Here is a 17536-nt window from a genome sequence, read left to right as displayed (position 1 = left end):
ATTAATGAAAACAAAAAAGCTCATAAGCACAGTCAAATCAGAACATGCTCCTGAACTGGCTCCTCACTATTGCTGTGCTAGAGAAACAGGACAGAAACTCCATACTATAAACAGCAGGGGCTGGGTCTGCTGTTTGAGCTGGAAGATCTTTCCCAAATTCTATGATCTATGTTTCTATCTAGGGCAAATCACGTGAGTGACCAATATAACATCACCACCAGAACCATCAACACCACCTTCAACCAGAAACATTTAAAATGTTATTAAATCCAACCCCCAAACACTGTAAGAAAGACCTCTCATTTTTTTATTTCAATAGGGTTGCTGATCTTACAGTGTACCCATTAGTCTTGGCAGCACCTATGCCCTTCAGTGGATCAGTGATGAATGGCACTTCTTATAAACCAGCTTTCCAAAAACCAGTTCCATCCAGCAGCTGTACACAGCTGTCTCCCAACAAATGTGAGGACAAAGTTGCTTCCCAGTAATAAATGGTAAAGATCCCACTGCTTCCCCAAATGAATGTTATCTCTATGAAAACCTCTCCACTTGTTTTTTTAATGATCTTCAGTCATTCCTAAACTCATCACAGGGGACACTGGGAAGTCTTACTGAGAGGCAAGTTTATGAAGACAAATAATTCAATCAAAGAAGAAAATTTTGACCAAATCTTTGATGTTGAATAGCAAGATACCAGTTTCTGGAATTAATGTCTCAAACTTGAAATGGCTGTGGCAGACAGAAATGGTTCAGAGACATAAATCCCATAATCTGACATGGAGTACTACCTGCCTGTTTGTGTGCTTCCCCTACCAAAGGAACTGTAAGAAGCTTTTCTGCAGCTCAGCAGGCAGGAAAAATCATGTGTTGATAGAAAAGTTGTGCTACCTAATGCTGTGAATCTATAAAGGTGATGAATAGCCCAAATGTTGATGCAGCTGGTGAGAAGATGCTGTCAGATCATTAAGCACAGCCAGGTGATTTGTCAGTGTTCAAAGACATAGAATTTCCTATCTTCCACTTCCTCCCTCAGGCTCCCTGCACATGCACATGTCCTCCAAAGCCATCTTTCATTACAGCCTGAAAATCATATTTTATCTCCTCTTCACCCAACTCACAAATCTGCCAGGTTTCCAGGGATGATTTTCAGCTCAGTCTCTCTCAGAGAGGCTGGGTCTGAGCACAAACCTTTATTAGCAAGTTTAGGCTAACACACTGCACTGTGATTATAATGTTCACTGTTCTAAGTAAAGTCTTTGCTGCTGCAGTAGCTGAATGCATGTGGACTTTTTTTTTCTCCCTCTCTTATGGCTACAGACAATAAGCATTGCTGATGTGTGCTTTTTACAGAGCAGCAGATTGATGTTAGATTAATTCTAAAACCTATTTTATCAGATTAGTTTGATTAGCTTGGATTTCACATCTGTTCTGTTAGACATACTCAAAATCTCTCTCCAGTTTAAGTTCTGTAAGAAAAAGCAGTAAATTCACAAATATATCCTAACAGAGACATAAAGCTCCTCCTAAAGAAAAACCCACAAGTGAGAGGCACCAAGGCAATGACAAATGGAAGGAGTAAAAGCACAGATAAGCATGAGGAAAGCTCCTCCAATAACACCCTATCATGACCAGTGTTAAACAGCACTGCAAGATCACATTGATTTTTTTTTTACTCATGCAAGCAGTCCTGTTTGGGCCAGAACGACTGAGCAACCTGGCAGGGATGTTCAGTCCATGGTTTAGTCCCACAGACATGGGTAAGAAGATAATTTGGAATATTCTCCATGTTGTTCACAGGATGGATGCTCTTCTGACTTATCCATAATGCTTTAAGTGCAACATCTAACTGGAGACAAGAGGAACAGACACAAATACAGTGTGAGAAAAGGATCTTCAAAAACACCATACAAAGCAAGTGTTTTTCACACTTGTGCAACTAAGGTAATTTCTACTGGAAAAATCCATCCCTCCTGCAGGCTAATATTTTTCATGTAGTTAATATTTTACATACAGTGAACATAACCCTGAACATGGAGGCTTCAACCATGACATACAGAAAAACAGATACCTTTACATTTTCAAAGCAAGCAAACTTTTGACTGGCTGGGGGACAGTTGGAGACACAGGAACCTCATTTTTTGGTCTCAACTGACTGCCTTCCTGTAACTCAGCAGCAGCTCTGCACTGCATCAATCTTACTTTGCAAATGCTCCACAACATGGATTGGCTGGGCTTCAGGACAGTCAAAAAGAGCTCAAGTGGAAACTGCTTGTGTTTGCTCAACACTTCATTTTCAGGCCACTTGTCATCTTGGTATTAACAATGCCATGGCAATTCAACTGTGGAACAAATTCCTTATAAATATGGATTTTCAAAACTGAAATGCTTAGGTAATAAAAACAGCAGAGACACAACCCACAAGTAGGATCATGTTTAAGACTGGTTGCAAAATGTGACTTTACTGACAACTCTTCTTAACATCATTATAAATTTCATATATAAGAAATATGCATTTAGACAATACAGTGAATAACAAAAGCAGCATTAGAAGACTCAAATGAATGCAAGTCGCAGAAATGTAAATAGAGTATTTTATTATTGCACTACATTTTCAGGCTGCATAAATAAGTGAACATATATTGGTGACTGTACTAAGCCACTGTGACAACTATGACTTTATTGTGGCAACAAAATGCCAAGAAATCCCCAGAGATTTAGCAATATTTTCTGACACCACAATCCTGCAGCTATCTCCACAAGCAATTAAATGAAAATGCTGCACTGCCTCCTGCTACATTCCAGAGAGCTGTATCAGGCAATTCAGCCTGCCTAAGCAAAACATTGACAATGTACACCCAGTGACTGACAGCTGCCAATCAGCCACAACCTCCTGAAATGGTTCAGATAGGCTGGCAAGAGAAATACTACACTGCATTACCCCATAGATGTCAAGAATACCTTCCAAACAGGTTAAAAGGACACCTATATTCTTCAAGGGGGGAAAAAAATACAGTTGTGGAAGATGCCAGGTTGGTTTGCACTTTCTGTGCCAACCCTCCCTGCCACCTCCACCACAGACAGAGAAACTGGGCCATGGTGTGGGGAGCATGGCAGCAGCCACCAAAGAATATCCAAAGGGAGATGCTCAGCTGAGTCTAGTCAGGCACCCAGTCTGTTGCTATCAACTTCTTGCTATTAGCTGGAGGAAGGGGAAGTTTGCAGCTGGCTGAGATGCACCAGTGCTGGCATTCTAAAAAGCCCCTGGGAAGGGAACAGAAAGGATATAGATGTTTCCTGGGGAATAAAGCAAAAACCTCAGTTAGAACTGACTGCCTTGGATTAAGTGTGTAAAGGAGCAGTAGGGAGAGATGTAGAGGAGAGAACAGTGAGGCCAAAGTACAGAAGACAGAAAGGAAAGAAAGGTAAAGGAGGCAGCAGAAAGAGCTGCAAGAAAACAATGAGCCTGTTTTCCCCAGTGATATACTGAAGCCAGTGTGGCTGGGGAAGACAATCCTTCCACCTTCTTTCCTTGCAGTGTGATGCTGCTCAATCAGGCACAGTAAAAACCTTTGCCTCAGAAGGACTACTGGCAACCAACTAAGCTTATCCTTAGAATAAAACAGGGAGGAAAACATGGAAAGGCTTGGCATCACACAAGACAGGTCATTGAATGCTGCTACGAAATCTTGTACATCCTCAAGCTCAAAGCTTCCAAGGGCACTTCCACAGTAAATGTACAGCATTTCAGTGGTCAAATCAGAATCATGTAACCTCTTAGAGGTTATTCAATGACTAGCTGCAAATTTTGGCTTCTCTTTTTTGGGGTTGTTCTCTTGCCTAGTTTTGGCTTTGTGTCCACTGTGAGCTAGGTTATGCTTAAATAGTTGATAGCTCTGCTTTGTCATTCCAGAGCTGGAGTTCACAGAGGTGCAGCCTGTATGTGTGCGACACCCTCTTCCTTGGGCTGTTCAGGCAATTCCTGTGTGTACCAAAGGACATTTGCTATGCAGGAATCCGACACACAGGAATTGATTTTACCACATTATTTAGGATTATGTCTGTTTTTATCATGCGTTTCTATTACAAGCAAAATTACTTTCTGAAACTATTGAAGGACCTGGCATCAAATAAAGCAGAGCCTCAACTCCTGCCTGGAGGGTCCATGCTGCAGCACAGACTCAATCAAAAGGCAAAATTTGCTGATAGACAGCCAGACTTTTAAACTTCATTTGCTTGGGCTGTACCAGAAGCATCCAGCAGTAATACAATTCTAGCAAACATAGCAATCATTTGTTCTGCTTGACAAAGGTCACCAGACATCAGCTTGAATCTCCCACTGAAGTCCCTTCACCAAATTCTGCTTTCAGTGGCAGAACCAAAGCTGGTTCACAATGAGCTGGGCCCCATTTTTTATAGTAAGTAGTCAAGAACATTATGTGTTTTTCATACTCTGCAATTTTAAATTTACAAGGTATAATCCTGAAAACTAGGATTAAGTTTAATATGCTTTAAGTTCACATGATCTCATTACAGGATGAGATGATTCTAGACAGACTCTGCACAACTGCATGGTGAATGCACTCAGGGGCCCAGCATGTGACAACTACACACGTAACTCAGCAATTCTGCCTGCAAAGGAGGGTTTGTATAATTTTACTAAAAGAACCTTTTGATTTCAGTCTTAGTCTTTTGGGTAACTGGCAAATTCTGAACACTAAAGTAGCCTGCCATTTAGCAGCAACTTCCCTTAAAGCTCTTAGATTTTATTCTGAGGCACAAAAAAGGTACACAGTTTTAAAGAACTTTAAGCTGGTCTCTTTCACTATAGCAAAGTATGAACTTGCTCTTATCTTGCAGTAGGATTTGCAAGGTAACAGCAGGTTGATCCCTTGTCTAATTCACAAGTGCAGAGTTATGTGGCTTGTGTGTCTAATTCATACATGGACATTTCCAACTTTCAAAGGGGAAAATGTGATTTAAGTATACGATTGTCTGCCAAATTCCTCAAACAATCACAGATGTTTCATATATGTCTGACTTAAGAGGGCTGACTGCTGAAACCTAGACTTATCCAAACCACTACAAATTCCTCTACAAGCCATTTGTCTAGAGGCAAAGGACGAGATTTAGATTTATGGATCATGACACAAACTTATAAATCTTTGCTCTTAGTTTAGGATTTAAAAAACATTTAAATATGGAGTTTGTCAGTCGAAGCAGCTTTTGGTCCTTTAATCCTGAGCTCCAGTTTAATGGAGCAGAAGCAGCACTTGTGTTTCCCTGCCTTAATGTGCACTTACTGGTTTTGTACAGTACCAGTGTCTGCAGCATGAACACAAGCAACCAAACCTGCAGAATTGTGGGAATGCAGCTGCCACCCCCACCGTGGGGAATAGCAAAGATGAGGAACCTCTCCCCCCCAGCCTCACCAGTGGGAAGAAGAGCCTGCAGGGTTCCCTGCAGAAAACTGCTGCTGCCACAGCAGCTATTGCTTCTCCATCCTCCTGAGGAGGTTGCCTGGCACGGAAGGAGCAGACAGGCTCCTGAAAACCCACCTGCCCAACACACAGAGTCTGGGCTGTGTGTCAGTGTCACTCAGCTGAGGATAGGGTTTGGTTTCTCAGACAGCTTGTCTTGATAACTGTGGAGCAACCCCAGAACTGCCTCATGTTCAGCTTCTGTTCTACATCAGGTTGCCCTCAAATCACTGTTGCTTGACAATTCCAAAAAAAAGAACCGGTCTTCAGTTTTATCTAATGTACCAAACTTCAACAATTTTGGGGTGACTGAACATTAAATTTTCAATCTGTGACAAATGTCTTTTTCAGCTAATTTTTTTTAACAAGCAAAAGAAAAACAGTTCTTGCCCAGTTAAAATCCAGTAACTTAATCTTTACTAATGGTGATGATGTTTGGGGCCTAAAATTTGGCAGGGTGTTGCCACTGATTCCTTCAAACCAAAACTTTTAATCATATATTATCCCAAATTTTAAAATAGCTTTAGCTGGTTCAAAACACCATTTTTTCAGTGAATGAGCTATTCAAAAATCCTAATCAGGGACCCATTTTACTAGAAACTGTATAAACACAGCTGCTAGAAAGGCTCTGGTACAGATTGCAACACAATGGTTTGAATTCTGTTTGGAGAAGAACCTCACAGTGGCAACTTAAACATGTCAAACACACTTGCTGTGGCCCCAAAAAGTAACGTGATATAGTTTGATTAAAAATAAACCATAACAAGTGAAATGTAATACTGAAATACAAAGAGCAGAAGGTGGAGCCAAAGGAACCATGATTTAAGTTTATGAGAATTTGCTCTTGAAGAGCAACACCCACGAGTAAAAAAGGAAGAAGAGGAGCTGATGAGGAAAGACAGCTCTGAGGAAAGAGAAGTGAAAATAACCTGAGGCAAAGCCAGAGTCAAGGAGGCCCCCTGAGAGGTGCCTTGCCTGTGAGAGCACTGCCAGCCCTGGCCATTGCAGTATTTGAGGAACCACTAATCCTGAAGGGAGGCTTCCAGGATATAGCACTAACATGTGGAAGACTCTTCATATTGCATTCTGCTTCACTCAGGTCATTTTCATTCAAAAGAATTCACAGCTTTCAGGCTTCAGGAGAAATCCATTGTGGAACCAAAACCAAATGGGAAAATGTTTAACAACATGCAGAGTACTCAGTGCCAGGAGAAAGGCCCAGTGCAGCTGTTTGGAGACAAGGCTCATGAGGCTGCAGGTGGAAAACAGTGAGAGGGCTGTTCCAGGTAGCTGCTTCCACAGACCCTTCTGGATGCTGCAGAAAAAGATGAAATACAGGTTATACACACTCTGCAGTGGTTTTACTGAGTGGGGTGGGGAATGGGAAGGTTGTTTGGTTTATTTGCTCAATGCTGAAATAGCTCTCAGTTGCAGCTACAGAGAGCTATAATCCCTGCAATCATTTTATTGTGTCACAGAAACATATATTTGAGGTAGTCTGGCTGGGATTTATTCAGTACATATAACAGCAGCAAGGAGTTTTCAAAAAGGGATTTTTGGTTGGATTGATGGACATGTAATCACTTTGGAAGGCAAGATGAATCACTCAAACTAGTGGGGTGAAGCAAAAATACACACTGAATTCCCCTCAGCCAAGGAAACAAAAGAATAAATTATCACATTCTACATGAACTGGGTAGAAAAGAGGACCAGAAAATTTTCCAAGACAAGTTACTTCAAACAGTATTTGAATTTCATATTCAAAGGATTTCTAGGAAGACTCTTTTTGGAATGGATGTGAAATTTGTAATAACTAACAGCTTACCTTCTTGCTGGTACTTGAATTCTCATTCCTAGGAGAAAAGAGGAACATATCAGTGTTGCATCACTGGGCTGAAGTTGGGGGTGTTCTAAAGGGAATTTTCAAAAATATCTACTTACCAAACTCTGTGCCTCTCAGGTGAGGAAGGTCCCTGTAATTTGGGTTCTTTCGGTCATCTTCAATTAAAAAAAAAAGAAAAAGAAGAAGAAGAAGAAAAAAAAGAAAAAAAGAAAAAAAGGGGGCTGCATTCTCAGATTGCAAATGCTGGAGTTAACCCACTTGAACAATCAGTGTTGGCTGCTGCAGATGAAATTGGCTGTGGCAAAGTATGCACGTTGCATAGCAGATGACTTAAATCTCTTCTCAGGCCCATCTGTACTATACAAAGAGAGGGCTGCATTCAATTCAATAACCAGGCTGGGTTGCCTGAGCTTTTCCTTGGGTATTTCTGCTTGTTCCTTAAACTTATCAGCTCTTTTGACTGGACAATTTTGTACAGAATAAATGGTTCCTTCCAAAAATCCCATTATAGACTATGGATTCCCCCCCCCAGATTCTACTTCTACTGAAGTCCAAGTCTTCTCTTGGACTTTCCCTGCTGGCAAGGCAAGAGATCATTGCTGTCCTTTGGATTGTTTTTCTTGCTTGTTTATAGGAAACAGTCTGGACACTTCCTAATAGGCTGCACCTGTGAGAGATTTGCCCAAGCAGCAAAATCACTCCCAGGAAAACAGTTCTTAGCCACACTACTTAATAATGATCTTTGGGATGTACTGCCTGAACTGTGGATTCAGTCAGCATGCTGACTCACAAAATGTTTCCATGAAATGGAGCTTTTGGTCTTATTATGAGGATACTTCTTGCTGGGAATGATCTTGATGCTCATTTTCTTTATGCAGAGATTGCTAATTTGGGGAGGGAGAAGAGAATAGCCAAGGAGAGCTCCAGAGGTCAAATCAAGGACAGGAGTCAGGCCAGGTGGCAGGGTGACTATAGATCCCTATATTTTGCTGCAGTATTTGTACATCAGGCACTGCATTGAGAAATCTGACACAAAAGCCACAAACTCTGCACCATGTTCAATTCTGGCAACCTGAGTGAGCTACAAAGTCCAAGCCCAGTAGGAGGAAACCTCTACAGTATGTCTGACATATGTTTGTTCTTACACAGCCCCTCCCTGTAATGGCACCCAGAGACTCCAGTACTCGAGTGCATGGCTCTCTCTTTGAGTTCACTTTTGGAAGGTATTTACAGTCCTGACAGAGGATCTTATTTCTACCATAACAGTTCCTCAGACTCTCTGACAGGACACAGGACAAGATGATTTCAGGCATAAACTGACTACAGGAGAGTTCAATGTGTTTATTTTGCAGCTTTATGAAGAAAACACTGATGGATTTTCAATGCCTTCACATCTCTTCCATGGCCATGTGGCTGGCATTACTTTGGACCTTTAAGCAAAGAAAACTTTCAACTCCACTAATAGATATGAGCCAAGAAATGTTTTTTGGTGACCTCACAGGACTGCTTACATGTCAACTAAATGTCTGTAATTACTGATAAATTCTTATCTGGGGTTGAACATAATTAAGATTTCTGTTGATTATCCAAACCCTTGGAGACCTCTTAACTTTGCACAGTGTGTTTATTCCAATTGACATAAGTCAGTTTTCTTGAGCCTGTAAGGAAATCCTTCTGGGCTGGATGCTGAGTTGGTCAGAAGTGTTTGATTCAGTTGTGGAAGCTGAGGATTTCTGCCTTCCCCAAGACAGTAAAATACAGTCTAAGTTCAAGTTTCTATACTTGCTGTGACAATTTGTCCTTTCTCTCCATTTTTTCTTGCTAGCAGAGTCTCTGCATGCTTTCTCAATCTCTGCTGAGATTAATCTGCTATACTTTAACAGACAATACCAGCAATATTCAAGGCAGTAACTTAGATATGATGGGACTGCTTTGCTAACAGGATTTTTCAGGAGGATAATGGAGATATTTGTTCCAGTCTCAAACACTAAAAATGAAAACCTACAAGTTAAAACTTTCTCTTAACTTCTCTGACTCTCAGCCAGTGACAGCACAACCAGAAGTATCAGGGGTGTACAGTATGACACTACAAGTGGAGAAGATAAAACTGTGTGGCCACAGTCAAGTGCCTTTCCATTTTCATAAAGTAGACAGAACCTTGTCTGATTGATTCTTTAAAGAACTGACCTAGGGAATTAGCTAAAAGATTAAGTTATACCACCTTCTGAAGTACAACAATGAAGTTACAACGGGGACAAAGACTGTGTCACATTTTGATTTTTCCTTATTTAAATTTTCTTGCCAAATATAATTAAAACATTGTTTAGGTTGCACTTATCTTTTTTTCATAGTACCAGAACACAAACACAAATATAAATTACCTCACAGTTCTCAGTATTATCTTAAGATGGAGCTTAAAACCTTCTTTCTAACATATACCTTTGATTATCTTAGGTTTTGATTATTAACAGCAAAGTTATTTTTGGAGAAGTAAATGTTTATTTCCAAATTAAAAAGACAAAAAATGCTGCTACTAAACAAATTTCTTTTCTTTGTAATCAAACTGTCCCCATCAAAACTAGACTGAGTCTCAAATGAATGCCCTCTTACATCAAGACTCCAGCAATAACCAGAGATAAACTGACCATTGTCCCAGCACAGAAAGGGTCAGCTTTCAAGCCTTATTTACTACCCCTTTTCACAAACAGAGGAGGGATGCACTGAGGGTATTAAAATACTTAACAAGTATGAAGGTAATACAAATAAATCTTCTTAAAATGTTGTGGGCCAGCTCCCACAGCTGGGATTTAGCTTTTATGTTGAAAGACCTTGGTTCAAACCCACAAAACTCTTTTGGGGTCACTGCATAAGTGCTTTAAGCTTCCAAAGATAAGTAAAAGATCAGGTTTGTGGTCTGCTCTCCTTAATAAATAACAGTAATAATATGAATCATTCTCCCCTTTCTGAGTCAAAGCTTCCCAGAATCATTCCAAACTTCCCCCCTCCAGCCTTATTTTCTAATAGAAATCCCTACTAAAGTAAAATGAAGAAATTCAGTGCTTGTTTGCGAGAAGTATTCCCTCCCACAGAGCCAGCATTTTTCCACCCTTGGAAAAACACTGCTTCCCAAAATGGGGTGCTGCATTACATCAATATCCCTGTACATGAACAGGCAGAGGCATGAATTTCCCTTGTTTCTGGAGGGCAGGGCAGCCTCCAGTGTGATAAAAAAGCCTGACCCAGCAGGTGTCTATTCCCAGCCTGGGTATCTGGTGACAGAAGCGCTGGAGCTGCGCTGCTCTGCCAGGGAACTGTGCAGGCCAATTCCCCACCAAGTCTGTTCCACACAGTCACACACAGTCAGTCTCCTGGGAAACCTCTTCCTGCTTCAGTTCTGAGAGCAGTTGAAACTCTTAATGGAGTTTCGACTCAGCCTTAACATAATCAGATCAATCAGACGAAGATGTAGAAAATGGTTACCAAAAACTATTAATTTCAGTGTTTTCTCTGGCAGAAACAAAAATAAGTTCTGGTAAGGCTGAAGATGTCAGAGGAAAACAACCCCAGAGGATGAGAAAGAAACTGGAGTCACAAAGGCAAACACATGTAGAGAATCAGAAAATCCTCCACTGGGTTCCAGCTCCTAAATTAACAATATTCTGACGCACGCTGGGGAAAGGCAGCAGTGAGACAATCTGGTTGTTCCCTTGATGAGATGAAAACAATCTCTTCTCCTTGCTCAGCCTTCCACAACAATCCCATGAGGAATTACTCCAGCTAGGCACACACACAGAGCCAGCACACCCACCCAGCCAGGCTGCATAGGGCAGGTTTTCCCCATCACCAATCTCCTGGGTCCAAAGGGTCAGTCCACAATCTCCCAGCTCTTCCAGGGACTGGAGTGTGTGTGGAAGGCACAACTGTCAGACCTGCAAACCCACCTGCAGGACTCCATGGCACGTGGGAAGGGGAGGAAGGTTATCTTTTGATGGTAGAGAAGAAATGCAAACTTTAATTGCTATATAGGCAGTGCCTAGAACATGTGAGCAGGGATGATAAGGAAAATACCTATAGCAGTTCAAATTGGGTTTTAAAGAGAAAGGGCTTAATCCATTTCTAATTAAGTCCCACAAAGTAGCGAATTGACATTCTAAGTGAATGTATGCAAAAGCAGCTGAGAAGAGAAGCCGGGTAACTCCTCTCAGCACAAGTTGGATCACTTCTGCAATCTGTAACTCATCCATGGACAGCACTCACTGTGCCAAAACTCCACGTGGCCACTTGGAACTGGAAAAGAAGCCAAGAGCAGAGGACAGGCATCCAAAAGGAGCACAAAAGCAGATTCCAGCAGCTTTGCTCAGGGGCTCTATTCACGCTGCTTAACCCCACACAATGCAGCCTGGCAGCCCTTGCCTGACCAAATTAGCAGCGTGTCCCTAATGAGCCTGACATCTCAGGATGCTGCCATTAACCAAGGAGTCAGTGAGACTTCCCTGCTGCCTGCCCAGGTGACAGACTTGTCCCTCTCACACATGGCCACTTCCTTACAGACAGGTTGGTGACCTCTTACAGAGGGTTGTGGTTTTGGATTTTTACAATGGTGTTTTCAGTTTACAGATAACTAGAGCCTTAAGCCAAAGGGCAGAGAAAGAACCCAAACCATCCTAGATTTGCTGAAATTACTTCTGCCCATAGAACTGTGCTCAATAAAAAGAATGGGAATACCCCTGCATTGATCTCCACTCAGACGCTGCTCAGCCAGCAGCTGTCCAGGACTCTGGCAGCCAAACATCATCGTGTCCTTCCTCAGGGAAGCAGCCTTGTTGCTCGGTTTGATGTTTTTTGTAAGGACCTCCATCCCTCCAGCCACTCCAGTTCCAATCTCCAATGTCAGACACTAAAAATAAGAGCTTTCTTACAAGCATTCCCAACCAAAAAGGAACTGATTGGTAGATCTGAGCCTTCTTGAGCTTGAATTTTTTGATGGACATATGATCCAAGATGGGCTAGCACTACACTACTGAACCTCAAATGTAAGCTGTGAAAAGGCTTGGATAGAATCGTTCAATATTTAATTATGAAGTTTAGTCTCCTGATATATGATGTTATCTAGATTCAGAATTCTATGGTCTACTTCTATTCACCTCTTTCCTCCCTAGAGTGTATTCAAGGGCTCTCACAAACAAAATTTTCATAAAAACAGAACCATCAGCCTAAAGGACACTTCAACTCTTACAAACCTCCCTAAATGTTTACAGTGTAAATGTAGCATGGGAAGCTTTCTTCTCTAAATCAGAATTCAGCTGGGTTGATCTCTAAAGCAGTTCAGACAGAGAGTGTAACCCTCAGGTTTTTCCTAGGCTTCATCCTACAGCTGGCTCTTTCACTGAAAGATGGAATGTTATGATACTGCACTGCAAATTCAAAAGCAGGATACTGGGCAAAAGATACACATTCAAAGTGCCTGCAAGGATCAAACATAAAAGATACAGAGCATAGTGCTGCTTTCAGAGATATGAAAGACGATGATCATATTTGTTCTATGTTAGATTAAAATCTTCCAGTATCAGGTCAGCAGCCACAAGATTTGGGAATGCTGTAATGACACTTTACTCACACTCTACACATTGGGTAGGCAATTGGCATAGTAAGGAGACCTCAGCTATCCCAAACTGCAGCCTCTTTAACCTGGATTAGTTAAGTTGCTTTCCAGCCTGTGGTTCTTTCCTCATTATTCAAGCAAGACAGGAGGAAGGTGCACAATTTCAAGCAGGATGGAAGTTGAAATAGCTCACTGAAATCCACAGTGACTCCTGGTCAACAGAACAGGACCTGCACATCTGTGGGAAACATGGGCTCCAAGTGTCAAAGCCAAAGTTTCCAGCTCTAAGAGCCTCATTCTCCAAGAGATAAATTTCACTGATAACAATTGCTTCTCCAGACCATGACTGTCTTTCATTCTCAAACCCTTGTTTCATCTCACTAACAAAGCAAACAGTACTTAAGCAGCCTGGAGATGTCATGCACAGAGAGTTAGGCAGTCTCATGGAGCTATTTTACATTTTAAAAAGCACTTACATTTTTACATGTCTAAATGTTATGACTTACATTAAAAAAATAAAGTCAATCAACATTTCTATCTGTTAACACTACAAAATTAAAAAAAAAATTTACATAGGATATTTTTTCTTAAATTCCTTTGAACAGCAAGTTTCAAAACTAATCTGAGTGGAATTCTGGGTGGACAAAATTCTGAAGAGAAGACATTTTGCTATTTGCCCCAACACTGACAAAACTGTGACAACAGCAAAGCACACAACTCACTCTGTCCAAATGATACTTCTGTTCAGACTTTTTTTCACACTTAAGATGCTCTGAGAAAAGTTGTAAAAAAATTTCCTGATAAATCCTAAGTAATACCAAAATAAGGAAATATTCCTTCAAGGTAGAGTTCTGAAAAAACCCCAAGCAAACCCATCAGTTTCACCTATATGGGAGCTTTCTAAAAAGGAAGTATTACTGAAGAGTCTTATCTCTTATAAACTGATCTGCAATTAAAGCAGAACAATAAAAAAAAAAAAACCTCAAACACCAACAAAAAAGTCCTCTAAACCAGTTTTGTGACCCTTTTCACTGCTGGCTCTCCAGAGAGAGGACTGCAAACTAAATCAATCCATGAAAGCAGCAGTACACATTGGTTTCAACTGGTTTTGAAGTCTCACCTCCTTTCCTACCAAACAAAAAAACCCACCCTTTTTTCTTAAGCCAACTGAACAATAATTTGCTTTCACACAAGCTCAGATACCTTACAATAATTACAACAATAATTCGAGTCTTGATTTTAGAAGTTAATTTCTCAGCCGTATTGCTTGGGGGAGGAAAAAAGGGCAAAAGAAATCTCCAAAGCATAGATAATAGTAGAAACAAAGATATTTGGGTTCAGATTTCTCTGAGCTTATCAAAAGTGTATGTGAGGCACTAACCTAACCTTACTCTTGCTGGTTTAATGGCATTGCTCATCCTTGTTTTCTACATCTTTCAGAGCAAGAAGATATGGGAGGAGATGCAGATTTTTGTCTCAAATCTGCCAATGTGGACTTTAGATCAGAAAGAATTTCTGGATGGAAGAAAGAGACAGAAGATACATCCAACATGACACAACCCAACACCACACAAAATACAACCTTACTTAAGGGAGAAAAATACAGATAGGAAGCTGTATTTAATTCCTGTCCATTTTACTAATTATTCCAAAGTGTATGTCTGTGCTCAGTGTTGCTAATCAGAGTGTGCAGAAACAATACCCTCTCTGCACTTAGAGCCAAATTTAGAGGTCTGCTGTCCAGTTCATAAAGTTTAGGGTTTCTATGAATAAGCTTAATTAAGCCTTGGAGAATATCCAGGCTCCAGGACATAATTCCCCCACAGAGCCTTTGAAACAAGATTTCAGCATCATTCCTCCAGGAGACAAATGGATTTGAGTGATATGGCATCATATTTTTTTCTCCTTTAACCTGAGACAGCTTAAAATGGAACATTGTTATTGAGCAGGAACCAGCTCTTCCTTTATGTATTTTGTGTATTATATCCTGGAATTTATCCAGATCCATCATTAGAAAGCATCCAGAAATAAAACTAGGAAAAGAGTATATGGGCAAGCTAAAATGAATAGCACCTTACCCTTTTTTTAAAAAAAATTCATCCCATGTACCACCAAACTGCTGGAAAAACTCTTTCTTCCCAAGCCCTCTCTTCTCCCTAATGCATCACAGGTTCCCATTCAAGGCCAGTGACTCAACACCTCAACAGGGAAAACAGTCCAGGCTGAAATTTATACCCAACAGGATGGGAGAATGTTAAGATCATTTCAAGGAGGAAGGAAGGAAAAGCCATTAGCAGTCAGAAAGGAAGCACATTTCAATAAGGCTCTTTTGTCTTTAGAAAAGGGAAAGCAAGCTAAGAAAAGTTCTCCCCACTACACAGTTGTGCTTACATAGGCTTCTTGCTTGGAAAAATCTTTGATTACACACAAGAAGAAAAAACCTAAACTGCTTAAGAAAAGAAACCTTCTAAATAACAATAACACAGATCTGTTCTGGAAGAGATCTAAATATTTGCACCTTCCAAGTAAACAGGAGGAGTCAAGGCCTGAAGGTGCCAGATGAAGAACATGCACAGAGTCATTTTTCACAGGAGAAATGACTGACTGTCAGACTGGCTCTGGGTGAGTGGCTGGGCACACACCAGAGACACGGTGCTGGACCTCCTTTTCCTTTCTGTCTCACAAAGAACATAAGAAACAGCACCCCAGCTTACCCAGAGGCTTCTCTGGTTGCCTCTGGGGTAACTAGGTACAAGAACTGTGAGCCCACCAAGGTACAAGAACTCTTTATCACGCAACAGTCTACTCCAAAACTGAGAATTCAGCAGGGACACAGGGCAATGAGGTGCTGCTGCAAAGGAGGTAAGGCTGAGCTCCTTAGGACTGGGCCTGCAGCACACTCCAGAGATGTAAGACTTGGAAACATAAATAAGTCTTAGATGCACTTCTCTTCTACTACAATGAGCAAATCCTGAAAAGAGGCAAGTGTACAGCGCTGGGAGAAATTCCAGGCAGGTTCCTCTCCAAAATGGCATCTCCCTTAGCTGCAGGGGCTGTGGGACCATCCACCCACTGGCATGGAGCTGAGGCCCTGTGCAGAACAGCAGTGCTGTCCTGGTGTCCCTGCTTGCAGTACATGCCTGGGTAGTTTTTCCAAAGAAGTTGCAGCTCCTCCTGCAGCTGTGCCCATCCATCTGTTTCCTGCCTTTGATGAAAACTCTGCAGCTTAGCTAGACTGGATTTGAGCCTTAACAGGGATTGTTTTACTTTCCTCCAACCCTCTCCAGTGGAAATCAGATGCGTAAGCACAGCTATCTCTCAAGATCACAGAAGTATTATGGGTTTTCATATTAGCTCCCTTCCATCTGACAATTCTAAGAAAAGGAACATTATGTACCTGTCACTGCTTGTCCCCATTGAAAAAAGCCACAGTACTTTATGCTTTCATTGACAAGTTTAGGCCAAGAAAAACAAGTTCAAAGCACCCCCAAACCACCCAATGGTAGGTGGTACCAGCTGCAGCCCAGAGCACCTTTGCATGCATTGCAGTCACAGCTTGGCCTGGTTCGTGCCACCACACATACTGTGCTCTTCAGAAAAGGGCCAAACAATAGAAGATTTGTGAGATGATGTACTGGAGCAAAGCTGAGTACTTAACATTTTGAAAAGTACAAGGGCCTGATGGGGCTGAGCAGAGGCACACACTGAACAAAACCTTTCAGAGGCAGACTGGAGCTGCCCACATGTTACCAGCTACCGGCCTCCGACAGGCACGAACTGAGGCTCGATTGTGTAACTCAGATCAGAGGCTTTCACCAGAAGTCTGGCAAATTGAAAAGCTCTCTTAAGTTTTCAACAGTAGGGCTGTTAGCAGGAAGCACAGTTCATATGACCCTCACAGCCTTCCCAGGAAGAAAAGCACCAGCATAGAAATGCAATGGAGAGTTGGGATCAGCACTTCTGTGATAGCAAAACAGATCCTAATAACCTCTGCTGCCCTTCACTTTATTTGAGGAGGCTTTCCTCTGCATATTTCAAGTCTCTGCTTTGGCTGAATAGTTTTTGATTACAGAAGGTGTTCTTAACTTATTTAGCTTTATTACAGAAATTATTTAGACTAAGAACCCATTATTCTTCAATTATGCCCAAAACATAATATTGCTTGAGCTCAGGAAAGCAAATTCCCTTCCCAGGCCTGCTCGGAGTAGCTGTGGTGTGGGATGCTGCCTCTTCTTCCTGCTGGTGAGGAAGGAGCCACACGCTCACCTGAGCAGACTGTCCCTCCCAACCTGGGGACCAGCACAGCTTCTCCATGGAGACAGCTGGGGATGGATCTCCTGACTCCTCCACAAGGAGCCCAAAGCTGGCAGCCCCAGCCCTGGCACGAGCTGTGCTGCCAGGGCACTCTCTGCAACACACTCTGTGATCCTTGCCTGACACTGTGCAAAGAAGGCACCACTGCTGATTTAAGAGCACTCTGGGCTGCAGTTGTGGGAATCAGGGACAGTATTTTGGCCAAGCAGCTCATCTGGCTTGTTCCAACACTCCTTTTCAGGCAACTGCTACTGGCTACAGTCACAGACAGGATATAGAGCTAGGTGGACCCAGCACAGC

The 17536-nt window shown here is 41.8% G+C and overlaps 1 protein-coding gene across 2 annotated transcripts in view; it reads right to left on the bottom strand.

The window, feature by feature from the left end:
* The window catches only part of ZDHHC8 (zinc finger DHHC-type palmitoyltransferase 8), a 110549-nt gene that overhangs the window by 45162 nt on the left and 47851 nt on the right, over positions 1-17536 (bottom strand). Inside the window, exons 2-4 of one of the 2 annotated variants that reach the window (XM_059863258.1) lie at positions 7419-7475; positions 7303-7330; positions 6538-6792 (exon numbers count right to left, since the gene is read on the bottom strand). The exons of the other annotated variant lie outside the window; for it this stretch is intronic. Coding sequence (XP_059719241.1) covers positions 6538-6539 — 2 coding nt within the window. The 5' untranslated portion in view covers positions 6540-6792; positions 7303-7330; positions 7419-7475. The remainder of the gene's footprint in view (positions 1-6537; positions 6793-7302; positions 7331-7418; positions 7476-17536) is intronic. 2 annotated transcript variants of the gene reach the window in all.

This window comes from Haemorhous mexicanus, chromosome 19 (genome assembly GCF_027477595.1).
Source record: "Haemorhous mexicanus isolate bHaeMex1 chromosome 19, bHaeMex1.pri, whole genome shotgun sequence".
In the NCBI taxonomy this organism is placed as follows: domain Eukaryota; kingdom Metazoa; phylum Chordata; class Aves; order Passeriformes; family Fringillidae; genus Haemorhous; species Haemorhous mexicanus.
The sequence above is the reverse complement of the archived record's forward strand: the minus strand, read 5'-3'. Positions and strand labels throughout refer to the sequence as shown.